The sequence below is a fragment of the Pseudophryne corroboree genome, chromosome 2, assembly GCF_028390025.1.
Source record: "Pseudophryne corroboree isolate aPseCor3 chromosome 2, aPseCor3.hap2, whole genome shotgun sequence".
Taxonomy (NCBI): domain Eukaryota; kingdom Metazoa; phylum Chordata; class Amphibia; order Anura; family Myobatrachidae; genus Pseudophryne; species Pseudophryne corroboree.
Window position 1 is genome coordinate 507,580,877 of NC_086445.1, and position 17,835 is coordinate 507,598,711.

The 17,835-nt window shown below is 45.6% G+C and overlaps 1 protein-coding gene, 1 long non-coding RNA gene and 2 pseudogenes across 4 annotated transcripts in view; 2 read left to right on the top strand and 2 right to left on the bottom strand.

Annotated features, from left to right (window-relative positions):
* Positions 1-17,835, top strand: part of LOC135031742 (uncharacterized) — a 205,846-nt gene that overhangs the window by 103,723 nt on the left and 84,288 nt on the right. The window lies entirely within an intron of this gene.
* Positions 1-17,835, bottom strand: part of INTS2 (integrator complex subunit 2) — a 244,818-nt gene that overhangs the window by 36,202 nt on the left and 190,781 nt on the right. For all 3 annotated transcript variants that reach the window (XM_063954030.1, XM_063954028.1, XM_063954029.1), the window contains exon 16: positions 11,792-11,956. In XM_063954030.1, coding sequence (XP_063810100.1) covers positions 11,792-11,956 — 165 coding nt within the window. The remainder of the gene's footprint in view (positions 1-11,791; positions 11,957-17,835) is intronic.
* Positions 9,078-9,239, top strand: LOC135052889 (U2 spliceosomal RNA; annotated as a pseudogene).
* Positions 9,178-9,273, bottom strand: LOC135052886 (U2 spliceosomal RNA; annotated as a pseudogene).

Consider the following 17,835-nt stretch of genomic DNA (forward strand, 5'->3'; position numbering starts at 1 on the left):
AGAGCTACTAGATAACAGACATCTGGCAGCCTCTATACCTCTTTCATGTGGAATGTTAGTATAGAGGCTGACCACATCCAAAGTGCACAATATAGTGTCAGCAGGAAGATCTGATAATGACTGCAATTTAGTAATCAATGAAGTGGTGTCTTTAAGGTATGTAGCCTGTGCCTGAATCACAGGCTGAAAGTAGTAATCTAAATATTGAGACACCTTATAAAACACTGAATTGCGGGCTGAGATGATTGGGCGACCCGGTGGCTCCATCGCATCTTTATGAATTTTAGGTATGGTATAAAAGATGGGTGCCACCGGGTAGTCCTGAATCAATGCCTCACGCAGTGCTCCAGAAATTAGACCCTCCTGTACTGCTTCCTCTAACACATTTTTGAGTTCACGATTATAACTGTCTGTTGGATCTGCCAACAAACTTCTATACACCGAAGTATCTAATAATTGCTTGTAAGCTTCCTTTTTATATTGGCATAAGTTCTGTACAACAATACCACCCCCCTTATCAGCGGGGCGTATAACTATGCTCCGATCTTTACTCAAATTCATCAAAGCTTCTCTCTCCCCTTTTGATAAATTAGACCTCTGCTTTTGATGAAGTTTAGCTGATTTCCCTACTTTCGAGTCTAAGACTCTGGCAAAACATTTGAGTGAAGTATTAGACGTAACAGGATCAAAGTTCGAGCGTTTCTTCAGTGGGCCAGGTATGTCCGACCTCTTGATTTGCTGTGGTTGTATTGAGAAATGTTCTTTCAACCGCAATCTTCTGTTAACGTTATAAGAATCAATCTTCCACTGGAACTCATTAAACTCAGTAGTTGGTATGAAAGACAGACCTTTACCTAATACTGAGAGTTCATCCGCAGATAACACCCGTCCTGATAGGTTAAAAATTACGTTGTTTTCTTCATCTTGGTGGTTGTTTTTTTTTGTTGATTCTTTGATTTTGCTTACCGCGCCTTGTGCTGAATCTGCCTTGGCGCCTCTCATGGCTCTGGTGTTGACCCCCAAAGGGGGCTTATTCCTCTGTGACCGGCCAACTGCCTCATTTTCACTAAAGGTGGACTGTTCGCCACTAGATGCGTCTGTCCCATACCCCCTACGAGCTCTCTGCTTGAATCCACGTCGTTGTTGCCGTCGGCCGTCCGGGTTATTAACCCAGCTGTACACGGTACCTTCCTGATAGTCCTTCTGTACCGTAAGCAGTTTACGCCTCTTGAACTGTACTAACTCCTGTTTGTATGCTTCCAATTGTTCTGTTAATTTGTCCATCCATTTTACCTCTGGATCAGCCCTAAGTGCAGTCAGATGTTTCTCCTCAAAGGCCACAGTCATCTCTTTCAACATATTCATTTCCCGTGCCGATTCCTCTATTACTAGAAGAATGAGATCGAGACTGCACTTATTCAGAATTCCTATCCACTTACGACAAAATTCCACATTATACTTCCCAATCGTCGGGATATTGCGCACCCTGAAACCCCGTGGAATCTGGCGGTTTCGGTGATAATCCGATAGTGTCACACCGTGCATAAAAAAGTCTGTTTGCTTCTTATGTAAACGCAATAATTTCTGATACACAATATCATTGCTTTCTAGGCCACCAGAAGTGGCTAAATCCTCTTTAAATCTGATATTCTCCGCATCAGCATCTGAGAAGGACCATATGTCACATGCAGCAACATCAATATGCCGATAACCTCCGGGTTCGCCTGGATCTGTACCATGTGCCATGGTCACCTTACAAAACGATCCTCCAACGTGAACCCCAATAACAGATGACTGATTGAAGATAATAAGTCAGAAAGAAACTGACGGTGCCTTGTATAATCCGGATCCGGTACTCTCACTCGCAGTGTCAGTATCAGACTACCGGCTACATGCAATGACAGAAATTACCGGCACTCACTATCTCATCCGTAGTACGCCCAGGTGCCCTCCGTCACTCTCGTGTATAAATACAAACTGTATACCGGCGGCACTCAAACGGGACTTGTACAGCACTTGAAAAAGGAAGAGACTACGCTCTTAACTCTTGTTAACGTTTCAGATTTAGATCTTTCGTCAGAACAACAAACACATAACAATCCACATACCTTTATATCCTCCACCATCACCCGTGCATTGCGTCCCTGGCTCGGCCACGCCGGCGGGGGACGGATGACGTCATCAAGCTGCTCCCATCGTTCAAACGCTCCTCCCCGTCGACGTCCCGGTTACCATGGGAACCAGCTATAACAAAAAAATGTGGTCTCATTCTTCTAGTAATAGAGGAATCGGCACGGGAAATGAATATGTTGAAAGAGATGACTGTGGCCTTTGAGGAGAAACATCTGACTGCACTTAGGGCTGATCCAGAGGTAAAATGGATGGACAAATTAACAGAACAATTGGAAGCATACAAACAGGAGTTAGTACAGTTCAAGAGGCGTAAACTGCTTACGGTACAGAAGGACTATCAGGAAGGTACCGTGTACAGCTGGGTTAATAACCCGGACGGCCGACGGCAACAACGACGTGGATTCAAGCAGAGAGCTCGTAGGGGGTATGGGACAGACACATCTAGTGGCGAACAGTCCACCTTTAGTGAAAATGAGGCAGTTGGCCGGTCACAGAGGAATAAGCCCCCTTTGGGGGTCAACACCAGAGCCATGAGAGGCGCCAAGGCAGATTCAGCACAAGGCGCGGTAAGCAAAATCAAAGAATCAACAAAAAAAACAACCACCAAGATGAAGAAAACAACGTAATTTTTAACCTATCAGGACGGGTGTTATCTGCGGATGAACTCTCAGTATTAGGTAAAGGTCTGTCTTTCATACCAACTACTGAGTTTAATGAGTTCCAGTGGAAGATTGATTCTTATAACGTTAACAGAAGATTGCGGTTGAAAGAACATTTCTCAATACAACCACAGCAAATCAAGAGGTCGGACATACCTGGCCTACTGAAGAAACGCTCGAACTTTGATCCTGTTACGTCTAATACTTCACTCAAATGTTTTGCCAGAGTCTTAGACTCGAAAGTAGGGAAATCAGCTAAACTTCATCAAAAGCAGAGGTCTAATTTATCAAAAGGGGAGAGAGAAGCTTTGATGAATTTGAGTAAAGATCGGAGCATAGTTATACGCCCCGCTGATAAGGGGGGTGGTATTGTTGTACAGAACTTATGCCAATATAAAAAGGAAGCTTACAAGCAATTATTAGATACTTCGGTGTATAGAAGTTTGTTGGCAGATCCAACAGACAGTTATAATCGTGAACTCAAAAATGTGTTAGAGGAAGCAGTACAGGAGGGTCTAATTTCTGGAGCACTGCGTGAGGCATTGATTCAGGACTACACGGTGGCACCCATCTTTTATACCATACCTAAAATTCATAAAGATGCGATGGAGCCACCGGGTCGCCCAATCATCTCAGCCCGCAATTCAGTGTTTTATAAGGTGTCTCAATATTTAGATTACTACTTTCAGCCTGTGATTCAGGCACAGGCTACATACCTTAAAGACACCACTTCATTGATTACTAAATTGCAGTCATTATCAGATCTTCCTGCTGACACTATATTGTGCACTTTGGATGTGGTCAGCCTCTATACTAACATTCCACATGAAAGAGGTATAGAGGCTGCCAGACGTCTGTTATCTAGTAGCTCTGCATATCAGGGCCCTGATTTACAATTTTTTCTAGAATTGTTGAAACTGACCCTGAAACACAACTATTTCTTGTTCGACAGCAGGTGGTTCGAACAACTGCAGGGATGCGCAATGGGTAGTTGTGTATCCCCGGCATTCGCGAACTGCTTTATGTTCGAAATAGAAAAATAATTATTCTTCTCCAACCCAAGTAATGCGAAGAGAATAATATTCTTTGTTCGCTACATAGACGACCTGCTCCTAATGTGGTCTGGGACCAGGGAATCCCTTCACCAATTGATCCTAGAGATCAATCAAAGAGATGCAAACATTAAATTCACTGCTACAATCAGTGAGGTACAAGTGAACTATTTGGATGTCCAAATTACTCTGTCGGAGGGACAGTTACACACTGGGCTCTATAAAAAGCCGACAGATAAAAACACCCTTTTGCAGGCGTCTAGCTTTCACCCCGCTACAATTAAATACAGTTTACCATACTCCCAGTTTTTAAGGGCTCATAGAATCTCCGACAACATTGTGAATACAGAGTTAGAAATAGATGGTATGGCCCGTAATTTCCAACTGAGGGGGTATAATTGGGATGAACTAATGAGAACTAAAACTAAGGTGTTAGGACTAGACAGAAAGGATTTACTCCAAAAATCAAATGCCAAGATAGATAAGATGCATAATAAAATCCCCTTTGTTCAGAGATTCTCGTCCATTAGTGGGGAGATCTCCAAACATACGAGGGAGGCGTGGTCTATTATTGCATCAGATAGTGAAACAAGTGCCTTCAGGGATATGTCCCTATTGCCTAGTTATTCTAGGAATAGGAACCTGAAGGATTACTTGGTACACAATGACATATCTACATTTAAACCTGTACAGAAATCTACTTTTTTGACTAAAAAACCGGGGTGTTACAGATGTGTGGGCTGCACAACGTGCAGCTATATGGAGGTAGGCCCTGGTTTTTCACACCCACACACTGGGAAATTTATAAAAATAGACAAAATCCTAACATGCACTTGCACTCATGTGATTTACTTTATAAGATGCCCTTGTGGGCTTTTTTATGTGGGTAAAACCACACGACAATTTCGTGAGAGAATGGCCATGCATAGGTCTGCCATTCGTGCAGCTATTGAGGGACAGAGCCAGGCACAACCTGTGGCCAGGCATTTTGCAAAGTTCAGGCATGGGTTGGCTACCCTCAAATACAAAATTATAGACCAACAACCTAAAAACATCCGGGGGGGCGATAGGAATAAGTTATTATTGCAACGGGAAGCAAGGTGGATACACCGCTTAAACACTGTTGCCCCCGGGGGGCTCAATGAGCAGTTCAGTTTAAATTGTTTTACTGATTAAAAGATAACAGTAGTTAGCTATAAAAAAATTGGTCTATATGTGTTAAGAATATCTCGCCATGTTTTACTCATATGCAATCGTGTATCTGATACTTTAGGGATTTGCTAGGAATGTACTAAAAGTAAAAATCACATTTTTTTGTTATAGCTGGTTCCCATGGTAACCGGGACGTCGACGGGGAGGAGCGTTTGAACGATGGGAGCAGCTTGATGACGTCATCCGTCCCCCGCCGGCGTGGCCGAGCCAGGGACGCAATGCACGGGTGATGGTGGAGGAAATAAAGGTATGTGGATTGTTATGTGTTTGTTGTTCTGACGAAAGATCTAAATCTGAAACGTTAACAAGAGTTAAGAGCGTAGTCTCTTCCTTTTTCAAGTGCTGTACAAGTCCCGTTTGAGTGCCGCCGGTATACAGTTTGTGTATATATATATATATATATATATATATATATATATATATATATATATATATATATATATATATATATATATATATATTCCAACAACCAGTGGTTATCGCTTCTGCAGATTGGCTAGGATCACGGTAGTATGTGTTCTTATCAGTTTAAGATCTAATACGCCTCCATCGGGGATGCCGAAAATCCATAAGACACTCACGAACCCTCCTGGACGACCTATAATTGCCGCGGAAGGCTCTGTACTCCAACCACTAGCTATCTTTTTGGATAGCGTATTACAACCCATGGTCCATTCCATTCCTAGTTATCTGAAAGACACCGGAGACTTTTTGTAATGTGTGTCAGACATTAAGGTGACCAGTGGAACTCTACTGGAGACCCTTGATGTCTGCTCGCTATACACAGTGATACCGCACCCCGAAGGAGTGGAAGTGTTAAGACGAGCATTTGAGAGAACCCCCTGTGTTGGTTATCCCACTGAATTTCTGTTGGAATTAGTTAAGTTAGTGCTTACTAATAATCACTTTTTGTACAAAAAGGATTTTTATATGCAGATCTCTGGTACGGCAATGGGGTCCAATTTGGCCCCTGCGTACGCAAACTTATTTATGGCATGGTATGAAGCTACTTACATCTTTCCCCGATATGGCCAGAATATTGTCTTTTTTTCGTAGATTCATTGACGATATTTTATTATGGAGAGGTACACAGGTTGCATTTGAACAAATGGTCAATGAATTTAATTCACTGGCCAGCCCCATTAGGTTTACCGCCTCTTGTTCATACACAGAAATTAATTTTTTGGATGTCACCCTTATCAATACAGGGACACGGCTGACCACCACACTTTTTCGCAAACCCACTGATCGTGATCAGTTGTTACAGGCCACGAGCCACCATCCGCCTGCTTTAAAGGATAGTCTCCCCATTTCACAATACCTGAGGGTAATGAGATTGAATTCGGAAATGACATGCAGAAGTGAACAATGTGATGAGATCACTATACGATTTCAAGAGAGAGGTTACTCAAATAAACAGCTTCGTAGTTGTTTACAAAAAGCTGAGCAGATCTTTTTGGGCACAAGACCCAAGAAACAACCTCAGGAACGTTTAGTTTTTCCTACACAGTTTGACGGAAGTTCAGCCCAGATGAAAAAGGCATTACATCGCCATTGGCCTATCGTCCAAACAGATGACAGTCTGCCTTTTGGACAGATGGGAGTACCGATGATGGCGTATAGGAGAGGGGCCAATTTAAAACAAATCCTTATGAGACCTCGTATGTTCCCTGATGAAGCGAAGAGTAAGACCCCCTGGACCTCCTTGATGCGGGCCAAACCGGGGTGCTTCTCGTGTGGGGGTTGCACTACGTGTAGGTCCATGATTGTAGGACCCACGTTTACCCATCCCCACACCGGAAAGGTGATTAAACTCAAATACCATTTACATTGCCGCCTTGATTTCGTTATATATATATTGAAATGCCCGTGTGGTTTGTACTATGTTGGACTCACCACGCGGGTATTTCGCGATCGGATGGCCAATCACAGGTCATCCATCCATACGGCGATACTCACAGGTCAGACAGATAAGCCGGTAGCACGCCATTTTTTGGAAGCCAGGCATCAAGTGGCAAGTCTGAAGTGCAAACTCATCGATTGGATTCCTCCGAATCCAACTGGAGGGGATCGCACCTTAGACCTTCGACAGCGAGAGTGTTATTGGATCCACACTTTGGATACGGTAGCACCTAGGGGTCTCAATGAGGCCAATCCATTAAACATATTTTTGTGATGGGCTGAACTCATTGAGGCTTTAGAAAATGAATTCTTATTGTCTTTACTATGTAATGAAGATGGACTGGGTGGGAGTATGGAGCTCCCATTAATACAGGGACTGATGGTTTACCTTGTACCCATAGACCTCATATGTATAGGCATGTGTTTTTAATTTGTATGTTATGTATGATGTTTTGATGTTCGGACCTTCCCTGTGATTGTCTTACCGGCCCCTTCGGGACCTACTCTACAGTACAGATCCTAGTTAAAAATTGAAATGGATATTATCTACCGTGGAATTTAGATTAGTTTGTCGTTTTATGGATGGGGACGCCTGATTATAGGTTGACCTTTACCAACGAATATTCGAATATTCCAAGTGTTTTTAATGTTTTTTCCTAAATTCCTTATTGTCGTGTGTAAGCATTTTTTTTGCATCCACAGATTTGAAGTATATTTGAGTGAGGTGTTTCTGATTGATTAGTATTTCTAATCTACATTCATTGGAAAGGGAGTAGTGGAATTTTGCCTTAGCGTTCCACCTCTATATGAGGAGGCACGCATAGTGCTGCACTCCCGTGTGTTAATACACACGGGAACACTAGTTCACCTATAGTGCCTACTACTGAGAAAGTCTCTTACAGTGTGCCGCCGAGCGGGTCCCGCTGGCTGGCAATGAAATGCGTGATGTAGTGCTCGTGCGTCCCCGTCCACGAGCGGTGGAACGCACAGTGACGCACTTCCGGGAATTGAAACGCCCGGAAGTGTGACGAACCGAAAGGCGCATGGTGTACAGTGCCTTTCTGACGAACTTGTCGTTTGCAGTTTATTTATGGTAATAATAGCAGTCTCTACAGGGGACCCACGACTTAGCCTCTTGTACTAGGGATTGTTAAAAGTAGTTATTTGGAGTTTGCTTCACTGGTAACAGTTACTTCCGGTAACTGAGGGCACTTCCGGTCCGGGGAGCTTAAATTGAGTTCACTGACAGTGAGGCAGCATGCAGCAGTGCGTGCCAGCGGCACCTGTCAGATGTAAGTACTGATCTGTGTCTTTTATCCCTGAGTGAGGTTTTCCTGATTGTGAATGCGATATTAGATACTTAAGTTGTTGTTGTTTGGACAGATTGCTACCTGTAGCTGGACGGCCATAGTCGCTAGCCGCATTACTGAAGCTGTTGAATCCATGCATCTAGGCCACTTGAGCCAGGTACTTAATTAGTTTGGTATCACCACCAATTCTGTTGAATATGGTAGAATGGTCTGTAAACCATACACGCATTTATGACAATATGCATTGGTTCTTTTTTTGACAGTAAGGATTTTTTCAGGTACGATTTTAAAATCATGTGATTTCGTGACCTTTTGCAAGAGCTTGTGGATTACAGTAGTTCCCCAAGGTATTTGTGAACATACTACATTTGCACTCCCCTATTGAATGTTTTTATCACCTGTATGGTGAAAATTGGTGGTGGATCTGTTCCTGTGAATTGGCCCCCTTAGGGGCCGGTGAGGCTTGCTGTTTGTAATTGTCATTACTGTTTATTTGCAGATTAATCTCGTTTGTCAAAAACGTTGAATATGTGACATATTACATCACCTGTCTTGATAAAGGCCTGTGACCAGACCGAAACGTTGACAATAAAATAATGATTTAAATGAGAAGCTGATATGAGAGTTTTTCTTTGTGAGAGTGCACCTCCAAATCTTTGGAACTTTTGCGGTATGTATATATATATATATATATATATATATATATATATATATATATATATATATATATATATATATATATATATATATATATATATATATATATATATATATATATATATATATATTTATTCCAACAACCAGTGTTTATCGCTTCTGCAGATTGGCTAGGATCACGGTAGTATGTGTTCTTATCAGTTTAAGATCTGATACGCCTCCATCGGGGATGTGTGTGTGTGTGTGTGTGTGTGTGTGTGTGTGTGTGTGTCCCCGATGGAGGCATATCAGATCTTAGACTGGTAAGAACATATACTACCCTGATCCTAGCCAAACTGCAGAAGCGATAAACACTGGTTGTCACTAAACTACCAGGGCCATAGATGACACCGAAACACCAGGTCAAAACAAGTATCTGTGTAAAAGTGCATTCAGTACGGGTAGAATATACATACTCCACAGTTAGGGCGAAAGTGTCAGTGTTCTGAGGCAGCAATGCCAACCACCACACTATCTGCGCTGCTATTTAAACCTGTTTGTAATCCTATTGCTAATAAAGAACTAAATCTATATAGATATATCTATATATACATACATACATACATACATATTATACATGTGTATACATCCCAAAATATATCGGGATGCCAGTTTCCTTAACGCAGCCCCCAGCGCGGGAATGAATGGCGCCTTTGCCCAGTATTCAATCAATCATTTATTACAGTTGTAAATGATCTAGTCTAGATCTGGACAGGAACTCAGATCCTTGATGGTGTCTATCTTCTGGGCAGGATACTTACTTAACATACCTCAAACAAAACAAGTATCCATAGACATGTCAGATATCAATGTCTCAAGCGCATATGCCGCCAAAAAGCGCACACCCTGCCTGAGACGGGGCTAGATTAGAAACAGAAACAAACGTCTCCCATCCAATTTGGGACCAGACCTATACTTGCTTAGCTTCACATATGAGTTCAGTATTGGGCCAGTGTACTGTGACCAGTAACTTGCTATAAAGTTTCTACGGAGCTTAGCTCCGCCCCCACCAGCATGGCACCTAAATTTAAACATGCTTTTGTGCCAAGGCGCACAGCGCTGTTTTAAAGTAGGGTCAGCTAGCATCCGCGTGTTTCCCGCCCTGTGTGCTGCAGTTCCCAGGGAGTCCACCATGCGCTGGAATCAGCCACTCCCTGTACCGGAGGTTGGGCCCCCGGGACACACAGTGCGGGAGCGAATAACACTCTGCACCAGTGTGAGAGGCGAGAGGGACAACTGCATGGCGCCAGTGTCCTGGAGGCTCCCCTACCAGCCGCCCATGTTTGTCACGGTAGCGGCGCGCGGCTGTAGTACAGCATGTACCTGCCTCAGCCCCAACGCTACAGAACACTGCAGAATGTTTGCACACACATCAGAGCCACATACAGGGAAGTAGTTTGGGATCTCAGGGTAAAGCCAACAGGTCTGTTATGAGAACAAGGTGCAGAGGCTGACCTCAGCATCCCAGGTCTCTGACTCTGGTCTCTCTGTAAGGCTGCAAACCTCCAGTAGCTATGACTGTCAGGATCAGATCAGAAACTTACCCAGAGCTATTAGACCCTGTAAGAGGCAGATCACTGTGGATAACAGGTTTATAATAGATGCTAATGGAGAGTATTATACATCTCTCAGCGTCTGTAATGATTGGGGGACAGCCGCTATTAGCAAGGAGTGAGGAGGAAAAACAGAGCACTGGTAGTACCATTTCCTCTTGTTCTATAGCTGCCATTTGACTCGGGCTATACATTACCAAGCTGCAGTCTTCGGCTATGCTGCCAGTGGCGGCGGGCTGTTTTGGGGCTTCACGTCAGCAATGAACTGCTGGATGCGAGCAATGATCTCCGGAGCTCCAGAGGAAGTGACCAGCTCTCCCAGGCAGATTTCTAAAACTGGTCTGGGGAGGGGTATAGAGGGGGAGGAGCCAGTCTCACAAATTGAAAATTTTTAAGTGCCGGCTCGCCTGATCACCCCATCTATACCCCATGGTACTGAACTCCAGCGTCTCCTATGGATGATAGGGAAAACCGTTTTACAATATATTATTTGACATGTTTAGAATTGTATGTCCTGCAATAATTTTGTGCACATATTCGACACGGGTGTGGTTCATTAGATCGACATGCATTAGGTCGACATACATTGGGTTGACCACTGAAGGTCGACATGGAAAAAGGTTGACATGAGTTTTTTAACTGTTTTTGGTGTCGTTTTCTTCGTAAAGTGACAGGGAACTCAAATTAGTGCACCGCTTCGCTCACCATGCTTCGGGCAAGGTGCCTCGCTGCGCTTGGCACAGGTTACCGTTCCCAATTGTAGTCCACGTGGATCGTTAAGTATGAAAAAGGTGGAAAAAATTGTGAAAAACTCATGTCGACCCAGTGCATGTCGACCTAATGATCATGTCGACCTTCAGTGGTCGACCCAATGTATGTCGACATAATGCTTGTCGACCTAACGATCGCCTCCCATTTGACACTGGTGGTGTTCATACAGCCATTTCTATGCCCTTCAGGGAGAATATAAAAGCATATTCAGTACGGTATTCCTACATTGTACTTAGCCAACAGTTGCATTTTAGAATGTTTACACTTCCTGCTCTCTACTTGTAAATAAATATTCTACTTTGATCATATGTATTGTACATTTTAATATGAAGCACAAATATAAAAAGCACCTTGTTTTTATGGAAAAGCAGTTAGAGAGACACCTGGGAGATACCCACCAGCTCAGAGATCCACAGAGCTAAACATGGTGTTAAGAGTAAAATGAGCTTCCAAGTAAGAAAGCATAAAGGAACAGAAGGAAAGTGCCAATTTACCAAGCTCACCTTCCTGCAGCTGCTTGGGAGAATGACTTTTGGCAGAGTTGGTCAGCAGCATCCTTCGTAGGAGAGCATCTGTCCCAGTAATCTCCTCTTCACATATCCAGTCATCCACTATACACAGGTGAGGATAGTTAGTCGCCAGTAGGCGCAGTAGGGCAGAGTGTAAACCTAGAGAAGAGGTAAACATAATATAAGTCATAGCAACACATGTATAGCTAAACAGAAATGCTACAGAAAATAAGATTTTACTCACCGGTAAATCTATTTCTTGTAGTCCGTAGTGGATGCTGGGTACTCCGTAAGGACTATGGAGAATAGACGGGCTCCGCAGGAGACTGGGCACTCTAAAGAAAAGATTAGGTACTACATCTGGTGTGCACTGGCTCCTCCCTCTATGCCCCTCCTCCAGACCTCAGTTAGGGAAACTGTGCCCGGAAGAGCTGACATTACTAGGAAAGGATTTGGAATCCAGGGTAAGACTCATACCAGCCACACCGTACAACTTGTGATAATTATACCCAGTTAACAGTATGAACAACAACTGAGCCTCATTAAACTGATGGCTCAGAACAAAAAACCCTATAGTTAAGCAATAACTATATACAAGTATTGCAGAATTCCGCACTTGGGACGGGCTCCCAGCATCCACTACGGACTACGAGAAATAGATTTACCGGTGAGTAAAATCTTATTTTCTCTGACGTCCTAGTGGATGCTGGGTACTCCGTAAGGACCATGGGGATTATACCAAAGCTCCCAAACGGGCAGGAGAGTGCGGATGACTCTGCAGCACCGAATGAGCAAACTCAAGGTCCTCCTCAGCCAGGGTATCAAACTTGTAGAATTTTGCAAACGTGTTTGATCCCGACCAGGTAGCAGCTCGGCAAAGTTGTAAAGCAGAGACCCCTCGGGCAGCCGCCCAAGAAGAGCACACCTTCCTCGTGGAATGGGCTTTGACTGATTTAGGATGCGGCAGTCAAGCCGCAGAATGTGCAAGTTGAATCGTGCAACAGATCCAGCGAGCAATAGTCTGCTTTGAAGCAGGAGCACCCAGCTTGTTGGATGCATGCAGGATAAACAGCGAGTCAGTTTTTCTGACTCTAGCCGTCCTGGAAACATAGATCTTCAGGGCTCGGACTACATCCAGCAACTTGGAAGCCTCTAAGTCCCGAGTAGCCACAGGCACCACAATAGGTTGGTTCAAATGGAACGCTGATACCACCTTAGGGAGAAATTGGGGACGAGTCCTCAATTCTGCCCTGCCCATATGGAAGATCAGATAGGGGCTTTTACATGACAAAGCCGCCAATTCTGACACACGCCTAGCCGAAGCCAAGGCCAAAAGCATGACCACTTTCCACGTGAGATATTTCAACTCCACGGTCTGAAGTAGCTCAAACCAATGTGATTTTAGGAAATCCAACACAACGTTGAGATCCCAAGGTGCCACTGGGGGCACAAAAGGGGGCTGAATATGCAGCACTCCCTTAACAAAAGTCTGAACTTCAGGCAGTGAAGCCAGTTCTTTTTGAAAGAAAATAGACAGGGCCGAAATCTGGACTTTAATGGATCCCAATTTTAGGCCCATAGTCACTCCTGACTGCAGGAAGTGCAGAAATCGACCCAGCTGAAATTCTTCTGTTGGGGCCTTCATAGCCTCACACCAAGCAACATATTTTCACCATATGCGGTGATAATGTTTTGCTGTCACATCCTTCCTAGCTTTTATCAGCGTAGGAATGACTTCAACCGGAATGCCCTTTTCCATCAGGATCCGGCGTTCAACCGCCATGCCGTCAAACGCAGCCGCGGTAAGTCTTGGTACAGACAGGGCCCCTGCTGTAGCAGGTCCTGTCTGAGAGGCAGAGGCCAAGGGTCCTCTGAGATCATTTCTTGTAGTTCCGGGTACCAAGTCCTTCTTGGCCAATCCGGAACGATGATTATAGTTCTTACTCCTCTCTTTCTTATTATCCTCAGTACCTTTGGTATGAGAGGAAGAGGAGGGAACACAAACCGACTGGTACACCCACGGTGTCACTAGAGCGTCCACAGCTATCGCCTGAGGGTCCCTTGACCTGGCGCAATATCTTTTTAGCTTTTTGTTGAGGCGGGACGCCATCATGTCCACCTGTGGCCTTTCCCAACGATTTACAATCAGCTGGAAGACTTCTGGATGAAGTCCCCACTCTCCCGGGAGGAGGTCGTGCCTACTGAGGAAGTCTGCTTCCCAGTTGTCCACTCCCGGAATGAACACTGCTGACAGTGCTATCACGTGATTTTCCGCCCATCGGAGAATCCTAGTGGCTTCTGCCATCGCCATCCTGCTTCTTGTGCCGCCCTGTTGGTTTACATAGGCGACCGCCGTGATGTTGTCTGACTGAATCAGCACCGGCTGGTTTTGAAGCAGGGGTCTTGCCTGACTTAGGGCATTGTAAATGGCCCTTAGTTCCAGAATATTTATGTGTAGGGAAGCTTCCTGACTCGACCATTGTCCTTGGAAGTTTCTTCCCTGAGTGACTGCCCCCCAACCTCGGAGGCTTGCATCCGTGGTCACCAGGATCCAATCCTGTATGCCGAATCTGCGGCCCTCGAGAAGATGAGCACTCTGCAGCCACCACAGCAGAGACACCCTGGCCCTCGGGGACAGGGTGATCAGCCGATGCATCTGAAGATGCGATCCGGACCACTTGTCTAACAGATCCCACTGAAAGATCCGTGCATGGAACCTGCCGAATGGAATTGCCTCGTAAGAAGCTACCATCTTTCCCAGGACTCGCGTGCAGTGATGCACCGACACCTGTTTTGGTTTTAGGAGGTCTCTGACCAGAGAGGACAACTCCTTGGCCTTCTCCTCCGGGAGAAACACCTTCTTCTGTTCTGTGTCCAGAATCATACCCAGGAACAGCAGACGCGTCGTAGGAACCAGCTGCGACTTCGGGATATTCAGAATCCAGCCGTGCTGTTGTAGCACTTCCTGAGATAGTGCTACTCCGACCAACAACTGCTCCCTGGACCTCGCCTTTATAAGGAGATTGTCCAAGTACGGGATAATTATAACTCCCTTCTTTCGAAGGAGTATCATCATTTCGGCCATTACTTTGGTAAATACCCTCGGTGCCGTGGACAGACCAAACGGCAACGTCTGGAATTGGTAATGGCAGTCCTGTACCACAAAACGGAGGTACACCTGGTGAGGTGGGTAAATGGGGACATGTAGGTAAGCATCCTTGATGTCCAGTGATACCATGTAATCCCCCTCTTCCAGGCTTGCAATAACCGCCCTGAGCGATTCCATTTTGAACTTGAACTTCCTTATATAAGTGTTCAAGGATTTCAAATTTAGAATGGGTCTCACCGAACCGTCTGGTTTCGGTACCACAAACATTGTGGAATAGTAACCCCGTCCCTGTTGAAGGAGGGGAACTTTGATTATCACCTGCTGGAGGTACAGCTTGTGAATTGCCGCCAGTACTACCTAGTAGCTGGCAAGGCTGATTTGAGGTAACGGCGAGGGGGAGACGTCTCGAATTCCAGCTTGTATCCCTGAGATACCACTTGTAGAACCCAGAGATCCACCTGTGAGCGAACCCACTGGTCGCTGAAGTTCCGGAGACGGGCCCCCACCGCACCTGGCTCCACATGTGGAGCCCCAGCGTCATGCGGTGGACTTAGTGGAAGCAGGGGATGATTTTTGTTCTTGGGAACTGGCTGTATGGTGCAGCTTTTTCCCTCTACCCCTGCCTCTGGGCAGAAAGGACGCGCCTCTAAATCGCTTGCCTTTCTGAGGCCGAAAGGACTGTACTTGATAATACGGTGCTTTCTTAGGCTGTGAGGGAACCTGAGGTAAAAAAGTCGACTTCCCAGCTGTTGCTGTGGATACGAGGTCTGAAAGACCGTCCCCAAACAATTCCTCACCCTTATAAGGCAAAATTTCCATGTGCCTTTTAGAATCAGCATCACCTGTCCACTGCCGAGTCCATAATACTCTCCTGGCAGAAATGGACATTGCATTAATTCTAGATGCCAGCCGGCAAATGTCCCTCTGTGCATCTCTCATATATAAGACTACGTCTTTAATATGCTCTATGGTTAGCAATATAGTGTCCCTGTCCAGGGAATCAATGTTATCAGACAGGGAATCAGACCACGCTGCAGCAGCACTACACATCCATGCTGAAGCAATAGCAGGTCTCAGTGTAGTACCTGAGTGTGTATACACAGACTTCAGGATAGCCTCCTGCTTTCTATCAGCAGGCTCCTTTAAGGTGGCCGTATCCTGAGAAGGCAGTGCCACCTTTTTTGATAAGCGTGTGAGCGCCTTGTCCACCTTAGGGGATGTCTCCCAGCGTAACCTATCCGTTGGCGGGAAAGGGTACGCCATTAGTAACCGCTTAGAAATTACTAGTTTCTTATCTGGGGAACCCCACGCTTCTTCACACAATTCATTTAACTCATCAGATGGGGGAAAAGTCACTGGCTGCTTTTTCTCCCCAAACATAATACCCTTTTTTGTGGTAACCGGGTTAATGTCAGAAATGTGCAACACATTTTTCATTGCCGTAATCATGCATCGGATGGCCCTAGTGGATTGTATATTTGTCTCATCCTCGTCGACACCGGAGTCAGACTCCGTGTCGACATCTGTGTCTGCCATCTGAGGTAGTGGGCGTTTTTGAGCCCCTGACGGCCTCTGAGATGCCTGGGCAGGCGCGGGCTGAGATGCCGGCTGTCCCAAAGCTGCGTCATCGAACCTTTTTTGCAAGGAGTTGACACTGTCGGTTAATACCTTCCACATATCCATCCACTCAGGTGTCGGCCCCGCAGGGGGCGACATCACATTTATCGGCACCTGCTCCGCCTCCACGTAAGCGTCCTCATCAGACATGTCGACACAGCCGTACCGACACACCGCACACACACACAGGTAATGCTCTGACTGAGGACAGGACCCCACAAAGTCCTTTGGGGAGACAGAGAGAAAGTATGCCAGCACACACCAGAGCGCTATATAACAGAGGGATATACACTATACACAAAGTGAATTTCCCCCCTATAGCTGCTTATATCACAATTTGCGCCTAAATTTATGTGCCCCCCTCTCTTTTTTACCCTTTCTGTAGTGTATACTGCAGGGGAGAGCCTGGGGAGCGTCCTTCCAGCGGAGCTGTGAAGAGAAAATGGCGCTGGCTGTGCTGAGGGAGATAGCCCCGCCCCTTCATCGGCGGGCTTCTCCCGCTTTTTATATCGTTAATGGCGGGGGTTTCTGCACATATACAGTGTTAAACACTGTATTATGTGCTTTTTTATTGCCAAAAGGTATATTAATTGCAGCCCAGGGCCCCCCCCCCCCAGCGCCCTGCACCCACCAGTGACCGGAGCGTGTGGTGTGCTGTGGGAGCAATGGCGCACAGCTGCAGTGCTGTGCGCTACCTTAATGAAGACCGAAGTCTTCAGCCGCCGATTTCCTCCGGTTTCTTCCGTCTTCTGGCTCTGCAAGGGGGACGGCGGCGCGGCTCCGGGAACGGATGATCGAGGTCGGGTCCTGTGTTCGATCCCTCTGGAGCTAATGGTGTCCAGTAGCCTAGAAGCACAAGCTAGCTACAAGCAGGTAGGTTTGCTTCTCTCCCCTAAGTCCCACGTAGCAGTGAGTCTGTTGCCAGCAGATCTCACTGAAAATAAAAAACCTAACAAATACTTTTCTTTTAGTGAACTCAGGAGAGCCCACTAAGTGCATCCAGCTCAGGCCGGGCACAGATTCTAACTGAGGTCTGGAGGAGGGGCATAGAGGGAGGAGCCAGTGCACACCAGATGTAGTACCTAATTTTTTCTTTAGAGTGCCCAGTCTCCTGCGGAGCCCGTCTATTCCCCATGGTCCTTACGGAGTACCAGCATCCACTAGGAAGTCAGAGAAATGTGAAGTGTTTATTGTACGGAACACCCAGGTGATCATTAGACACACAGGTAAGCAGTGTCCTAGGACTCACTAGCCCCATGCATCACAGTAGGACCCACAAAACAAAATGAAAGACTATCCGTGTAAAACAGCA